We start from the raw sequence: 18,559 nt of genomic DNA on the forward strand, positions 1-18,559 counted from the left end.
AAACACTAAAAAACAAAACATTAATACTCACAGTATGGAATCTTGAGAATTTTACTAGATATAATCATATATCAAAAGATTAATAATAATCCCTTTAGCAAGAACAATTGCTCACATCTTTGTAGCTATTACTCTAATTTGCTTAGAAATGCCTCTGTTTAAAATATTCAGATTTTCACTACCACTTACCTCAATGTTACTATTTAGATCCATATAAACTTGCCTAGTTTCTTCTCGCTCATATTCATCTGTTATAAATATAAAATATTTCAAAATTAAATTTAAAACAACTATGATTCCAACAAGGTAACACTCAAATGTCTCAGGTAAGCATTAACATATTTAAAAATCTGTGTTAGTAAAGGATATTGGTCCATCTTTTGAGTCATTTAAAGTAGTATTAAAAATAATTTACATAAGGCATGGTCATACTTCATGACAACTACCTCAAAAGCTAGGAGCTGTTCAGTTATCTCTAATTTCCTTTTATAGAATTATTATTACTCATTAATTTATTCAAATTTTGTAATATATTTATAGTTTTAGCATTTACAATAATTAGGGATTTAACAACTACCTGTGAAGTATTTTTCCTTTGTATTTTTAAGATTCATGAAGTGAATTTTAAATGAAACACAAAGCTCACTTTTGTTTCTGCTCTATTTTTGAAGAGACAGAAAGGAAGATAAATGTCAAGACAAGAAGAACAAGCTAAGAATAAGTGTAGCCCCAAAGAGAACTCTCCTGTAAATTCTCTACAATATGTTTAGGGTTTTTTTGTTTTGTTTTGTTTTTTTTAACCTGAGCAATGATTCCCTCTAACTGTATTCAAACTGAGTGATGATATGTGGTACTACAGAGAATTAAGGCACAAGGCAGTAAAAGACAATGTGACTATCCCTTCATCATTCCACCCATTTAGGCCAAGAATCACAAAAACCATGTTAAACTGAAGGGAGGGTATTAGTTCCAAATTCCAAGTAACAAGCTGCAAAACAAGAATGGCAGCTATGATAGACTCAAATGTCAATGAGGAGCCAAATGAATTGACTTTAGAAGACACAAGTATTCTTGTGTTCTCAAAAACACTGGGAAGAGCTCTAGACTTATCAAAGCACGTTGAACAGGAGCCAGACCGCTTTTATTTGAACATTAAAGGGCTGGAAAAGTTAAAGAAATAGAGACAGAACACATTGGTATTTCAACAAAAATACAGTTCATCCTTCTCACTCCATCCATTGACTGTCTCATATTTACTACCCAACACAGTTAGCAACAAACCTCTATTCCACAAAACCTATTTGTACCGAAGAATTGCATCCTATTGCCAACACCTCCAATCTTCCCATTAACATCATCACCAGTACTTCCAAAATACCCTCCAGTCATTCTTCCAATAGACAAGTACTGGAAAGAAAATAAAACTACAAAAAAGAAAATAAATTGGGATAGATGTACTTTATAGTTGTCAGGAACAAGTTGCTACAGTGGGGCATAGAGAAGGGACTTTGCTAGTAAAGTGTTCTAATGTACTAATAATTGTAACCAATAAAATCTATCTTTTTTGTTTTCTTTGTATCTATTCAATATCTCCCCACCCCCACCTCACTCCCTCCTTTCACCTTCCCTCCTCTCTTCCCTCTCTCTCTATCCCTTATTTCTTTCTCTCTCTCTCTCTTATGCACACGCGCGCACACACACACACACACACACACACACACACACACACTTACTTTGCCCTAATTTGGCCAACTAGATCTTGCTGCATTCATTGTCTTAGCGAAGAGATGATTCAACCAAAAGCAACAAAAATGCCTGAGTTCCAAATGCCCAGTGTTGGGGTTAAGGGAAAGAGTCAAGATATAGGCAAGTAATAGATTTTCAAAATACACAAATCAGAACAAAGCTACCATCCTCTAGACTTAAGAAATATTTACTGTTTGCAGGGAAAGAAGCCTGTAAAAAGGAAACAGACAGCTTATTGGATTCTGGCAAGTACTTATCCAATGATTCCATAGCCCTCTACACTCACCAAGCTAAGCCTCAGGGTTGGGGAACACAGAAACAACAGAGTTTAGGTGAACCAAGAGTAGAGTGAGACTGAAATTTTCTTTTTGCACAAACCAAGAGCAGAGTGGGACAGTCATCCCTAGGAAGATGACAAAACCTGAAAAGAAATGACTGTCAAATATATCTACACAGATGGGCCCTTAGCTTCACAAATTTCCTTGTCCCAACACACTGTGTAACTAAGTATGGCAGGATAAAGCACACAGGATCAGCACAACTGAATAGGCCCTGAGGACTGGTATCAGGAACAGCTTAGCAACAACCTATGTAGACCAGTAAGTGAATACCAATCGAAATGATGAAAGCCTCAAAGGACAGATGACTGAGAAGTCAATGTCCCTCTCTACCACATGATACTATATGGGCACCCCCAAATCTATATACAACCCCAGATAATGAAGAAAAATTTCCAAATTTACTAAGAGAAATTTCTTTCATGTGAGCAGAATAAAGGCTTTAAGATTTTTTAACATTTTAAGATATAAAAATTTTGTGCATGCCTGAGTTTGTTGACTAAAATCACTAAGAATCATATATTCTACAAAATCTATCAGAGAGTCAGGAAACCAGGCAAAAGGGACAGAAAGGAAATTCAGCTACCAAAAGTAGATCCACACAAGGTGAAAGCATTAGAAACTGTTCAGTGACTGGGCATACAACTATGAATATCAAAAGAGGATTCAACCAGTATACTAAGTCCAAAGTCAGTTTAACATCTTGTTTGTTTATGTAGTCTAGATAGTTCTTGCTTATTTCAATGATGTATATGGTTAGCAAATCTACACAAGGCCATGAAAAAATACCATCAAATAAAAAAGAACATGAAAGAGGTGAGAAAACAAATATTAAAACAATTAGAGAAATGAAAAACAAGGGTCAACAAATAACAAGTATGCCCAAAGAGAAATCAGAATAAGTGGCCAAAGATATCATAAAACTTTTCTGGTCTAAAGAAAGAGTATTATTACACAGAGACTCAAATGACTGTCCTGACAAAATTGTAAATATTAAGTGTTAGGCAGGAAGTTAGGCATGAGCAAAGAGGAAAGGAATGCAAGCTGATCTCTAAACCCATCCCAGACACATTCAGGACAGCTCACAGATATGCTACAAAATAACCACAGAGACTTATCCCACCTCTGTACTTGTGTCCTATGCACACAGTGGATACAAACTAACCACAGGGGCATCTTCAAGTAACCTTAGGCAGCTAGGAGTCCATTTAGGGTTCATAAATATTCTATACGTATATACATCTGATTACAACAGACTGAATTATGGGAAGACATACACAACAGAGCCTGTTATATAAATTGCAACTGTCAATCAGCCTTGAGCTTATGACTATTTGCATTCATTTTCTTGATTGATGGTGGGTAGGGCACAACAAAAAAGAGGAGAGGAGAGGTATAAAAAGAGAGAAGCCAAAAGGGGTTGGGAGGACAATGATTCCTTTGGGGTCAGCCTGCTCCCACGTCTTGGGAAAGTGAAAGAAAGCTAAAGTACCTCAGTCGTGTTCAACTCTTTGCAACCCCATGGACTATACAGTTCAGGGAATTCTCCAGGCCAGAATACTGGAGTGGGTAGCCTTTCCCTTCTCCAGGAAATCTTCCCAACCCAGGGATCAAACCCAGGTCTCCCACATTGCAAGCAGATTCCTTACCAGTTGAGACACAAGGCATGCCCAAGAATACTAGAGTGGGTAGTCTATCCCTTCTTCAGTAGATCTTCCCAACCCAGGAATCAAACTGGCATCTCCTGCATTGCAGGTGGATTCTTTACAATGCGGGTGACCCGGGTTCAATCCCTGGGTCGGGAAGATCCTCTGGAGAAGGAAATGGCAACCCACTCCAGTACTCTTGCCTGGAAAATCCCATGGATGGAGGAGCGTGGTAGGTTATACAGCCCATGGGGTCACAAAGAGTCAGACAGGACTGAGCAACTTCACTTTCACTTTCACTTTCACTTTCTTTACTAACTGAGCTAAAAGATTTGTCTGCTTGAGTTGTAATTGAGTTGCAACTTGTCTGTTGTTTGAAATCTTTAGTCTGTCATTTCAAATTTTTGTTACTGATGAGACAAAAACTGAGGGAGAGAGAGAAACTGACCTAACATAAGGACCAAGAAAATGCCTGGGTTCTGGCAAAGGGAAAAATATACACATAAAGACATATATTATATATTTAGGTAGAAATCTAAGTATATATAAATGGAACTGTGGTTATATCCATTTCAAAGATAACAAAAGTGTAACAAAGAAAAAGTATGTTATTTGCCAGGATCCCAAAATAATATGTGGTGGTACTTGATTAAAACAGAGATCTGCATAGAAAACCCTAAAGACTCTACCAGAAAATTATTAGAGCTAATCAATGAATATAGTAAAGTTGCAGGATATAAAATTAACACACAGAAATCCCTTGCATTCCTATACACTAACAATGAAAAAACAGAAAGAGAAATTAAGGAAACAATACCATTCACCATTGCAACAAAAAGAATAAAATACTTACGAGTACATCTACCTAAAGAAACAAAAGACATACATAGAAAACTACAAAACACTGATGAAAGAAATCAAAGAGGACACAAACAGATGGAGAAACATACCGTGTTCATGGATTGGAAGAATCAATATTGTCAAAATGGCTATTCTACCCAAAGCAATCTATAGATTCAATGCAATCCCTATCAAGCTACCAACGGTATTTTTCACAGAACTAGAACAAATAATTTCACAATTTGTATGGAAATACAAAAAACCTCGAATAGCCAAAGTAATCTTGAGAAAGAAGAATGGAACTGGAGGAATCAACCTGCCTGACTTCAGACTATACTACAAAGCCATAGTCATCAAGACAGTATGGTACTGGCACAAAGACAGAAATATAGACCAATGGAACAGAATAGAAAGCCCAGAGATAAATCCACATACCTATGGACACCTTATCTTTGACAAAAAGAGGCAAGGACATACAATGGAAAAAAGACAACCTGTTTAACAAGTGGTGCTGGGAAAACTGGTCAACCACTTGTAAAAGAATGAAACTAGAACACTTTCTAACACCATACACAAAAATAAACTCAAAATGGATTAAAGATCTAAATGTAAGACCAGAAACTATAAAACTCCTAGAGGAGAACATAGGCAAAACGCTCTCCGACATAAATCACAGTAGGATCCTCTATGACCCACCTCCCAGAATATTGGAAATAAAAGCAAAAATAAATAAATGGGACCTAATTAAAAGCTTTTGCACAACAAAGGAAACTATAAGCAAGGTGAAAAGACAGCCCTCAGAATGGGAGAAAATAATAGCAAATGAAGCAACAGACAAAGGATTAATCTCAAAAATATACAAGCAACTCCTGAAGCTCAATTCTAGAAAAATAAATGACCCAATCAAAAAATGGGCCAAAGAACTAAACAGACATTTCTCCAAAGATGACATACAGATGGCTAACAAACACATGAAAAGATATTCCACATCACTCATTATCAGAGAAATGCAAATCAAAACCACAATGAGGTACCATTACACGCCAGTCAGAATGACAGTTATCCAAAAGTCTACAAGCAATAAATGCTGGAGAGGGTGTGGAGAAAAGGGAACCCTCTTACACTGTTGGTGGGAATGCAAACTAGTACAGCCACTATGGAAAACAGTGTGGAGATTTCTTAAAAAACTGGAAATAAAAATAAATAAATAAATAACTGGAAATAGAACTGCCATATGACCCAGCAATACCACTTCTGTGCATACACACCGAGGAAACCAGATCTGAAAGAGACACGTGCACCCCAATGTTCATCGCAGCACTGTTTATAATAGCCAGGACATGGAAACAACCTAGATGCCCATCAGCAGATGAATGGCTAAGGAAGCTGTGGTACATATACACCATGGAATATTACTCAGCCGTTAAAAAGAATTCATTTGAATCAGTTCTAATGAGATGGATGAAACTGGAGCCCATTATACAGAGTGAAATAAGCCAGAAAGATAAAGATCATTACAGCATACTAACACATATATATGGAATTTAGAAAGATGGTAATGATAACCCTATACGCAAAACAGAAAAAGAGACACAGATGTACAGAACAGACTTTTGCACTCTGTGGGAGAAGGCGAGGGTGGGATATTTCAAGAGAACAGCATGTATATTATATATAGGGAAACAGATCACCAGCCCAGGTGGGATGCATGAGACAAGTGCTTGGGCCTGGTGCACTGGGAAGACCCAGAGGAATCGGGTGGAGAGGGAGGTGGGAGGGGGGATCAGGATGGGGAACACATGTAACTCCATGGCTGATTCATGTCAATGTATGACAAAACCCACCGCAATGTTGTGAAGTAATTAGCCTCCAACTAATAAAAATAAATGAAAAAAAAATAACAGAGATCTGCCTAATGAAATTACAGTAGGGATTAATGCAAAGAATGCTATTTGGATCCAAAAGTCTAAAAGCATATATAAATAATAAAAACAGTTAAAGATTTTAATTAATAGTGAGATCACTAAGCCTTTAATACAATGTGACTAGCAAATAAGCTGACTTTAGAGTTCATTAACGACACCTACAATTAGACAAGAAATAGACCTTTACACAGGTCAAATTACAAAGTAGATTACCTCATACAGATCTGTACTTCTAAATATTCAAACAGACCAACCAAAATAACAAAAGCACAAAGAATCTTAAAAATGTAGGTTACAGAAGACAAGATTCAAAAAGGACAAGTTACTATCTTTAAAAATCTAAAGAGATAAAAATGTGCTTTAGACTTATTCTATATGCCTTAAGGAGAAGAATCACATTAAGAATAGAGAAGTTACAGAGATTTCAGTATAAGAAATTTCAACTCCCTATTGAAATTTCTTAATTCAACTAACCCTGGCAGTCCAGTGGTTAGGACTCCACACTTTCACTGCAGGGGGCCTGGGTTCAATCCCTAGTGGGGAACTAAGATCCCACAAGCTACATGACATAGCCAAAAACCAACAACAAAACACACACATACACACACAGAGAGAGATTTCAACATAAAGATAAGAGTTGTCCTTAATGACAATTTCAGGGTTAGTGAGTTTCAACCATAAATATATTCAAACACAGAAAAGACTACCACTTGGTAGTCATAAAGGAAATTACTAATTTCCTATAAAGATAATTAAAGCAATGGATATGTAAATAGAACAAAAAGCTTTGAAGTCCTTTCCAACACAAAGTAATCCTTAGATTAAATAGTAAGGCTACAAAAAAAGTGTATGCAGTACTTCGAATGACAGGCTAAAGAATTTCAATGTACTTAAGTGTGCAACAGACAACCATTTAGAGGGTTTTTTTTTTTAAGGAACATCTAAGAACAAATTTATTCTTTACTCATTCATTCATGAATTTATTTATTGCCTATTATCTTCACATACACTGTGCAAAGAGTTGAATATACTGAGTTAAATAAGGCATGATCCCTTGCCTGCAAGCTTACAGTGAGATGTCTAGCATGTGGTAGGTACTCAATATTTGTTGAAGGAACTGATAAATACACGATAAAAGTATACTAAGGGCACTAAGTAAAAGAAGAGGAGCATCTAAGTCAGAGTGAAAATTTAGAGAATATATCTCAAGGGTAGTAATAATTATTCTGAGTTCTGAATGACAAATAAGAATTAAGATGAAGAAGGAAGGAGGATCGGCCAATAAACATATATGAAAACTCAGAAGCATAATCTGTTTAGTTCTCCATGAGCCTGTGTATGTAGAGCATGTGGAAACATTTGGCAAGGCAAAGGGAAGTGGCAAACACCATGCTATCTTGAAAATTATGGAAAGCCACTGAAAAAATTAGACAGTGACATTATTTGATCTATATTTTGAAAAAACATCCAGGACTGTTTTCTGGTAACAACAAAGTAATTCAGACCAACCTTCCTCCCAAAGACGTTTAAATATCTGGAGGAATTTTTTGAGTTATTAAAAGAAACCTAAAAAGATAATAATGAATCATCAGACCAAGAATAGTTGAGAATAATAACTCAGAAAATCTAAACCAATTTCCAGTACCAGTCAGGATGGAATAAGTCCACTATAGCCTTTCTCTACCATTGATTACAACAAAAACTCAGAATGAAATCCATAAAGCAACTACTTAAAGAATCTGAAAACTAAGCAAAAGCAGGTAGATTGGGAAGAAAAGTAAAAAGCTGAAGAAGTGACTCATGTGAAGGCAAGTTCCCTGTTTAAGTTTTTTCCTACCTTCTCTCCTAGAATTACTAAAAATGTAAGGGCCCAGTAAAAATCTAACAGGAAGCGTGAGCAGCAAAAGGAAATTCTAATTTTTTTTTTTCTCTCTTCCAGCCCTGTCTCAAGGGTGGCCCCAGAAGTGGAGCTACAGCAGCCATGGCAGAAAGAACATACAAAACCCCAGGAGAAACTCCATGATTCTGGCCAAAGGACAAAAGTACAGGACCTCTTTAAGGCTAAGGGTGAGGAGGTAATGCTAGAGAGAGTTGGAGAAGAGGATTGCTAATTATTTGTATGACTAGGTACAAGTCCCATAGGGAAAAGGATGTGCATACACAAAATAGACCCAAGACAAATACTGCAGAAGCTCTGAAATCGCTATCCAAGGCCCAGAACTAACCTAATCTTGAGTGGAGCATATATGAAACGGACCCAGAGTGACACAGCAAAAGCTTTGAAAACTGAACTGGTAATGGAATCCCAACACACAAAAGGTAAGATAGAACTTGTGATCTGAACCTGAGTTGCCTATTTGCTAAAATATAAACCAAAAAAAGGTAAGAAATACGGAAGTAACAGCACAGTGACCTCGTTGTTATGACTTGAATAGATTAAACAGGCTCTCAACTAAGGGATTTTGCATTTACTATTTCTTCTGCCTGAAATAGTACAGGCACAGTCCTCAATAGTACATGGTACAGTCCTCAATTATTCAGGTATCTAATCAAATACCACTTAATCAGAAAAAAAAACTTCCCCAAATACTCTATCCCAAAATATTCTCTTTTTAAGCAGTTATCGCACCCAACATACATTATATTTACTCATTTATGGTATGTGTCCCCTTACTAGAGTACATACTCCATAAGAGCAGAAAATTTGTATCTTTACTGTGGTTTTCCCTCAGCATCTAGAACATTTCATGGTGCATAGTAGGTACTTTTTTAAATGTTGAATGAATAAAAAACAGAAAATCACAATAGAAAAATAAAGACTTAAGGCAAGAATACATATGGAGTTTACACTAAATGTAAGGCAAGTATTAAGACTTTTTTAGGACAAGAATGTACAATGAAGAAAAAACAATCTCTTAAATAAGTGGCACTGGGAAAACTAGACAGCTACAAATGTAAACAAATAAAATCAGAAAACTCTTTAATACACACAAAAAAACATAAAACGAATAAAAGAACTAAATATAATGCCATATACTATAAAACTCTCAAAAGAAAACATAGGCACGACACACTTTGACATAACTTGCAGCAAGATCTTTTTCGATCCACCTCCTAGAGTAATGAAAATAATTGAGACCTAATTAAACTTAAACGGTTTTGGCACAGCAAAGAAAACCATAAACAAAACAAAAAGATAACCCTGAGAATGGAAGAAAATATTTGCAAACAAATCAACCAACAAAGGATTAATCTTCAAAACATAGAAGCAGCTCATGTAGCTCAATATCAAAAAAGCCTTGAAAGAGGAGCAGGGACTTCCCCAGAAATCCAATGGTTAGGACTCTATACTTTCACTGCCAAGGACACAGGTTCAACCCCTATTTGGGGAACTAAGATCCCACAAGCCATACAATGCGTGGCCATAAATAAATAGATAAACTGAAATATTGGGGGAAAAAAAAGATACACTCTTTAGTTCATATAAGAGAGCACCTAAAAATGTTTAAAAAGTTCTAACCTCTCCCACCAACTGATCTCTGATTTAGCTTAAAACTAAACAGAAGAAAGAACAGCCTTGTCTCTCTAGCCCAGGTTACTTTCTACAAGGTAATCAATATAGTATCTCTCTACCCACATTCATATACTTTTCACCACTTTTTATATCTAGGCAGAAAAGTTAATCTTGAAAGTTGAATAAACATGGTACAGTGGAACTGCTGATAGTGGAACTGTACATTCTGGAAAGTATATATAGTTACAAAAGCTAAGTACAATAGGCAGGGATCAAGAATAAAAAACTAGCAATACTAGAAACAACATTAACAGCTAACATATATTGAGTACTTTGCACTGTTCTAAGCATTTTATATTTATTACCTAATTTAATTCTCAAAACAACACTAAGAGGTACTTTAATAAACAGAAGGACAGAGAAGTTACATAAATTATTCAAATCAGGCAGATAAAAACTGAAAGTTTGAATTTGAACACAGGGATATCTAACTCTTCAGTCCAAGCTCTTAAGCAATAAGCTGTGTGATATCAGTTAAAATATAAGTTATCCTGGAAAAGCAGGTACACAGTATTTCCCAATAGATTCTTAGCAGAAACAAACAAATAACAAAGTAGAGCTGGTGTCAGATTAATGACAAAGACAAACACTATTATTTTTGAAAATCAGACAATATTTTTCATCAAAACAAAAAAATTCCTACTTTACAATTAACATCAAAACATGCAGAAAATAAAAACATGCACTTTCACATATATACCACAACCTTAACAGAATGTTTTAAAATAATGTTTCTTTAGAAGAAATTTGAGAATTCTATTTATAAATACCACATTGCTATTCTTAAGTACCACGCTTTCAGCATAGCCCTCCATCAGTAATTTTTATTACCAATATGACTATATGTCATTCTTTATTCAACTTCCTGGTTGTTCTAGACAGAAGAGGTTAATCTCAAGATCACACTTTAACTAAAATGAGAATTAACCATAAATGTCAAGTATCAATATATACCTTTTGAAATATATAATATTATCTTTCAAAAACCTTTGTGCTTTCAAAGCTCAAAGAATTAAGAATCTAGTTATTATATAAAGAAATGGTTATGAGACATTAATTCTAATTATTATATAAAGAAATGGTATAAGACATACATAACATGTTCAAATAAAAACTGGTTTCAAAAAATTAAAAGATAATCTGTCCCCGTCTCCACCTCCCACCATTAAAGTAATAAAAACAAATTGATAAAATCATATAAAACAAGAAAAGATATTTACATTTCTTTGTCTTTTCTGCAGATCTGGCACAAGTTTCTTTGAGTAGATTACATAAGTGCCTTGTAGCATTATTCCTGGAACAAAGGAAAGAGTTTGCATAAATGTAATCTGATCTCAAAGCAAAATCATATCTAAAAGTTATCACACATTATTATTATAATTTTAAAGAAATTCTTAAAACATTATAATATTTTATATATATCATGAATCACTCATAAGTGACTATATGAAGGAAAATGGGTTGACTGTACTATTAGTAAGATGATTAAATAACTGCCTTCTTTGAAAGTAAAAGCCTCCTTAGCAAGTTTCTACCCAAGTAGCTTTCAATAATCTCTTAGTAAACAGTTCCAGATTCACCTAAGAAATAAAATGAGCAGACAGGATTGGGATCTTCATTTACTAATTACTCTAGAAATATTCCAACTATCTTACTTTCAAAACATAAAATGAGTAATTTCCTGAATTTCATTATGTGAATAAAACCTCTGATCATCTCACAGATGCAGAGAAAGCACTTGAGAAAATTCAAAATTCATTTATGATAAAAATTCTTAACAGAGTGGGTATACAGGGAACCTACATCAACATAATAAAAGCCATATATAACAAGCCCACAGCTAACATCATACCCAGCCCTGAAAAGCTGAAAGTTTGTCCTCCAAGATCAGAAACAGGACAAGGATGCTCATTTTCACCACCACAGCAAAAGACAAGAAAAAGAAATAAAAGGCACTCAAATCAGAAAAAACAAAGTAAAACTGTCACTATTTGCAGATGACTTTATTATATATAGAAAACCCTCAGACTCTGCCAAGAAACTGTTAGAAAAATTTTTTAAAATTCAGTAAAGTTACAGTATCTCAAACTTCTATTACAGGCCAGGCATATGGTTTTTAAATACCCAAAGTCTCTTTTCAAACTCAAGAAAAATTACAAAAAAAAAAAAAAAGAATACACTAAAATCTACATTCCTTTCAGAAAGTCATGATCAAGTGAATAATGGGTTGATCTGAGCTACTTTCTATTAATATTAAATTTGTTACCCAATAACCAAGTCACTCTATTCTAAGTATTACTTTGTTTCTTATCTACATTCTGACAAAGCTCTTAACTAAATGTTAGGTGCTCTCAAATGACAACTGACAATTTGAGACCAAAACTGACACTCAACTGAATCAAGTGCTTAAAATAGAAAGATATCACACCAAAATATAGTCACTCCCTCCCACCTCAGAAAATGGCATAAATTCTATATTTTACTATATCATACTACACTGTTCTACACTATAGTGTATGCTATATATATATACTAAGCAGTTACAGTATTCACAAAAAAAGTCTACTGTTTATTAATAGAGACAGCAGCCATTTAAGAAAGCTCACAAGTTACCAAATACTGGTATCAGGACTACAGAAGACTTCAGATCTGCCTTATACTGTAGAAGGCCTTCCCAAGTGGTGCCCTCAAGTGGTAAAGAATCTGCCTGCCAATGCAGGAGACACAGGAGACTCAGGTTTGATCCCTGAGTCAGGAAGATCCCCTGGAAGAGGAAATGGCAACCCACTCCAGTAGTCTTGCCTGGAAAATCCCATGAACAGAGGAGCCTGGTGGGTTATAGTCCATGAGATCAGAGTGTCAGACACAACTGAGTACGCAGGCATGTATACTACAGAAACTCAATCACATATCCATATAACAGTGACAAGTACCCAAACATACAGCAGGCACACAATTTGAGAAACTTCCTCTTCTTTCTCCCTTCCCCCTATCTAATATCCAAACCATATTTAGCCAGGAAAAAAATTAAGGTAAACATTTAGATTTTTCTGGAATTTGAATTAAGCTAAAACAATCTGCTGTAATCATATTTTTCACTTATTAGCAACTTTACTGACAAGGTGATAATCCTTCTAGAACCATATTTAGCATGATGTTTAACTTAAAGCAAATAGAAATAAATTTATCACTGTATGTGGACGCACATTATATTGTAACCATTCAATATTCATTTACTTGGCAGATAAATTAAATAATTACATTTTTCAATGAAATTCTGCATGATACCATCTGAAATAAAAGAAGCAGAAAATAAAGTTTAGCTATTGCCTAGAATAAAGAAAAGGAAAAGTCAAAGATGACACTAAAGTTTCAAGCCAAAGTTAATGGAAGAATGATTGCACCACTGGCAAAAACAGGAATTTGACAGTAAGGATCAGGCTGGAACTAAGTTGAGCCCTATTCTGCAAGAGCTGCATCTAAAACAATAATCAACCAGAAGGGTATACAATACACATAGGCAGTGTAAATACAGGATTATCAGGCACCCTTTTCAACACATAATAATGGCTTCCTCTGCTGGTCATTTTAAAAAGTGAGAAATTTTTTTTTTAAATGTGAGACGTTATTAGTCAGTGACCAGTTTGCCAAATGAAAGAATGTAAAATATGTATGTCTTCCTTTTCTCTACAGCACCCAGACATAATTCTATATATCAATTAATATTATACAACAGAAAGAGGTCATTAACTTTTTGGAAATTATTTTAATAATTAGTTTGAAATAAAAATAAATTTGTAAAGAGCAAATTCACTAAATTATTACTTACTCTTTTATTAAATCTTTATTTTCTTGAATTCCTTCTTCTAATTTCAAACTTACTTTTTCATTTTCAAACTAATTTACAAGACAGAAGAACAGTTCATCACATTTTAGTTAGCAAAATAAACATAAGTATAATCATTAAGCAGCATTTCTTTGTTAACTTTCTATGATGGTCTATAAAAATTATTTTTTTGAACATAAAAAAGAACTTTTTTATCACACTTATTGATAACCTATAAGAATATGGGTCTCACTTTCATCAATCTAAAATTAGATTTGCTGAATCATCTCCAAAATGTATCCAACAAAATTTTAATGTAAGATTATCTTTCCTAAACATTTTGAAAAGGTGTTTTATCTTTGTCCTAACCCAGTGTTACATTTTCTCAAAATTTTTCTTTCACTCTGCCACAATATTGAAGCTAAACAGCTTCACATTCAAAGTTTTATCTGCTTTTTTATATATTAGAAAATGTCATTTTATAATATATAAAAAAACATTTATATCAAACAAAACATCATCAGAAATAGGAACTAATAAAAATTAAAACTCTATAATTAGAATCATTAACTCAATCTTTATCTGAAATAAGTTACTATTTCCCCAGACATTTAATTAAGCTTTGTGCAACCTCTCCTGTGTGTTTATCCTAAAACTGAAACGCGACTAATATTAATGAAACTTCAAAAAAGCACCATTCTTAAAATCCACATGATAGAAACAAGATAAACCTAAGTTAACTATGAAATAACACTTCAGTTTAAATAGCACTATAAGATTTATTATACCATATTTTCAATTCCAAGTCTCATTATACCTGTAGTTCTTGAATGGCTTTCCGCTGTGCTTCAATTATTTTTCTATTTTCTTGCAACTTGTTTTCTTTATGCTTCAATTCAGATTCTACATTCACTTTCCACTTCTTGATCTTTTCAGCCTCCTTATACAGTTTTGAATATAGTCTGCTCATTGGCTCTGAATTCTATTATAAAATAAGTTTTCAAAGACTGTTAACTGTTCAAAGTTTAGTATAACCAAACTACAGCTGCTTACTGAAAACATCCATGAGTATCTTCGTACTTGAGACCAAATCTCTCCTCAGTTTTTGCCCTAATATCATACTGAAAGCTATGTTAACTTTTTTTTAACTACTAAAGCAATACTAGCTACTTCACTTTATAACTTGGTCACTTGACTAAGGTTACTGATCACTTGACTAAGTTATTCATTGCTGAATAAAATAAAATTACTTCAAAATATACACAAGTCAGAAGTTAGAAATCTTTAAGTCAATTAGAGAATCTGGCTGGTTAAAAGCTAAAATAAATCATTCTACAAATCTATAAATTTTAGCAAAGGTCTTGCAACATTTTGGCTACACAAACAGTTTAAGAATTAACCAAAGGATATGAAGTTTACAATACAATGACATGAAAAACAATACTGAACACAAGTTCTTTCATTTAGCCTGAGATTTTATTTGGATTTCCTGCATCAACAATTTACATAAGATAAATATCAGAAGTTGTTTTTTCTAGTCACTATTTGATAGTTCTGTTATCAAAATTTAGGAATAAATCCCATATTTATAAATTTGTGATACCATAATCCCAGCAACAAACATATAGCATTTTATCAGGCCATGGAATGTCTGTTTTAAAGATATCTATGTGCCATAAAAATACTTTTATAACTAAAATCAAAAGTAGAGTATATCCTATAAATTCCTTAGACAGTAAACCTAACAATCATACCTACTAATTCAAGAATTTTTTGTAAAATACTGGCTTAAGTCTCAGCCTTCTCACATATTGTATCCATCTCCCCTTTTTCTATTTTTTTTTTGAGAAGGGTACTTTTATTACTTAGCTTGTGATATTTCCTATTTTTTAACTGAAGGATAATTGCTTTATAGAATTCTGTTGTTTTCTGCCAAATACCAAAATAATCAGCCATAGGTATAGGTTATGTCCCTTCCCTCTGGAACCTCCCTCCCATCTCCCTCTCCATCCCACCCCTCTAGGTTGTTACAGAGTCCCTGTCTCAGTTCCCTAAGTCATACAGCAAATTCCTACTGGCTGTCTATTTTGCATATGGTAATATAAGTTTCCATGTTACTCTCTCCATCCATCTCACCCTCTCCTTCCTCCAACCTTCCCGTGTTCGTAAGTCTGTTCTCTGTCTGTCTCTCCATTACTGTCCTGCAAATAAATTCATCAGTACCATCGTTCTAGATTCCATATATATGCATTAGTATACAGTATTTATCTTTCTTTTTCTGACTTACTTCACTCTGTATAAGAGGCCCCTTTTCTATTCTTGATTTTTATGATTTAAAGTTAAATTGCCTCTTAAGAATGGATGCTTTTATAATCCAGGAAAATACAGAGGCCTACTGTTTCAGCAAATTTAAAAGAAAAACGAAGGGGATAAAAGGTTTAAAGAATATAACTTAAAACAATAACTAAATATTAACTCTTTGGAAGCCTCAAAAGAAAGATAAACCCAAGTAATAATAAATGATACTCCAATTATAAGAAATTAAATACGAGTAGGAAATTTTCTGACCTCAAAATCAGAGTCTTTTAGTCCTTCCTGGTAATGACAACAGTCAGAATTATCAGTCTAAAAAATGAATAAATTTTTCCTGTGAGAAAATATTTCTGATGTTTCCAAATAGTAGCAATTAAATACTGAAGACTAGTAATCCAACAACTAAAGAACTTTTTTTCTTTTTCAAGTAAGCAATTCAATACCTAAACAGGTTACAGCCATATACACTATACGTAACTGACCTGTTCAAGCATGGGCAAAAAGTTAACTTTTTGTAAAGCAGGATCTGCAAGACAAAAGACAACTGGAATTAAATGCCAACATCTTATTTTTTATACCAAGTATTATATCCAGCTTTAATGTCAAGGCTAATGTCAATCAATACAGTACTTACATTGATATCTAGCAAAGTATATTTTAAAAATGCTTCTACACAGGTAATACATTGCTTTTCTAGTCTCCTACCTGAATCAATGTTTTCCCCATTTTTGGAGACATTAGTCACTGCAAATGGAAAACCAAAATCATCTTCAACACATTTGTTGAAACCCTAGAAACACAAAGAAGTTCTTAAACATACTGTTCCATATCACTCTAATAACTAGCAGTGTAATAATATGTAATTGTATATACATCTCCCTGAAGAAGCGACTATAATTGTAAATTCTTTAATGTATACATTGTGTTAAAAATATCAAATGTCTCTGGTATGTAAACAAAGCAAAAATTTTTAATTTTCACTTATAAGAGAAAGCCAACTAAAATTACATTACACATGCTTTGCAAGTACTCAGGAATAATATAAGTAAATTTAATTAGTAGCCTGGAATATTAGTTTTCTTCAATTTTATTAATATCTTTCCCCTGGTAGAATTGAGAATTTTCTCTACTGAATAGCATTTTAGCATTATACTCTTGGCTATAAAGACATAAGAATTTTTCTACAGCACAGAAAATTAAAATATTCATTGCTTCATCCCATCTCCAACATACAGTTCCACTTGAGAAATTTAATTACTAAAAAAAAAAGCTCTATTTTGCCTGAGAAACATGATATAATTCCTCCCTTCCAAAAAGAATGTACTACATGTACAAATTTCCCTTTTTATCCTGTCAACCAGGAGGCTCAAATTTTAACCTCAGTCACACTAATTTTTATCAGTATATCGATATATTTGTCTAAATGTTGTTAATTATCCTTGATTCTAACATTCTTCTAATTTATATCTTATTGTATATAAGTTGCTTTAAATCACTTTAAGAAAGTGAGAAGGGAGGATTAAAATAAGCAGATCCCATTACGTATGCAGAATTCTAAAGCGCCACAGATTACTTCTTTAAATGAATGATGCCTAAACTCATTAAGTAGGCTCATTATTAATTCAAAGCAATTCTATTCAATATACTTGTTAATAGCAAGATTAAATGAGATTAAATAGCAATACTAAATGAGACGATATTTACAGAAAAAAAAATTATAAAACATCACCAGTAGGAAAGTTCACTTTGCTTCCTTTACCTAAAGAATAGTCAAATCAAAATTCATTTGCAAATTTACCTTGAAGAAATTAGAATCTCCTCCCGAAGTCTGAGGTTTCACTGCAGATACTTGACTGCTACTTAATCTTGGTGGCACAAACAATTTAAAGGGCTTTTGTTTTTCCATTTTCTCTCTTTCAGTTGCGTAATTATCTACTGCTCAAGAAGGAGGGGAAAGGGTTTTACATTGTTTAATTAATACCCTACTTGTTCTGTAATGGGTACACAAGGGAATAGGCGAAACCTCTACTACCATGTAAGCCTACAGCGTCGCTTACCGCGAGAGGGGAAACATCCCCTATGTCCCCACCATTCCCCTACCACCAATGGCCGTGCTGGCAGCGTACATAATCGAGAAACTCAAACTAGCATCATCACCAGGACAGCCTGAAAAGAAGTCCGTTACCTCTACCAGCCCTGTCAAATTGCATCACCTCGCCGGGAAGAACTAGCTTAGGTGCTTAGACGACTACAGAGGCGTTGGAGGCTGCCCTGCGTGAGGGAGCGGAAGTATCAAAATGTCGCCCACCTCCAGGTTTCCTCCTCAGGGAAGGAACTCGGCACACCTTACC

The 18,559-nt window shown here is 34.2% G+C and overlaps 1 protein-coding gene across 2 annotated transcripts in view; it reads right to left on the reverse strand.

The window, feature by feature from the left end:
• Positions 1–18,114, reverse strand: part of SYCP1 (synaptonemal complex protein 1) — a 135,665-nt gene extending 117,551 nt beyond the window's left edge. For both annotated transcript variants that reach the window (XM_065927227.1, XM_065927220.1), the window contains exons 1-8: positions 18,007–18,114; positions 16,914–16,998; positions 16,691–16,734; positions 16,464–16,520; positions 14,713–14,877; positions 13,899–13,966; positions 11,290–11,363; positions 190–248 (exon numbers count right to left, since the gene is read on the reverse strand). In XM_065927227.1, coding sequence (XP_065783299.1) covers positions 190–248; positions 11,290–11,363; positions 13,899–13,966; positions 14,713–14,877; positions 16,464–16,520; positions 16,691–16,734; positions 16,914–16,998; positions 18,007–18,114 — 660 coding nt within the window. The remainder of the gene's footprint in view (positions 1–189; positions 249–11,289; positions 11,364–13,898; positions 13,967–14,712; positions 14,878–16,463; positions 16,521–16,690; positions 16,735–16,913; positions 16,999–18,006) is intronic.
• Between the last annotated feature and the right edge of the window lie 445 nt (positions 18,115–18,559).

The sequence above is a fragment of the Muntiacus reevesi genome, chromosome 1 (genome assembly GCF_963930625.1).
Source record: "Muntiacus reevesi chromosome 1, mMunRee1.1, whole genome shotgun sequence".
Taxonomy (NCBI): domain Eukaryota; kingdom Metazoa; phylum Chordata; class Mammalia; order Artiodactyla; family Cervidae; genus Muntiacus; species Muntiacus reevesi.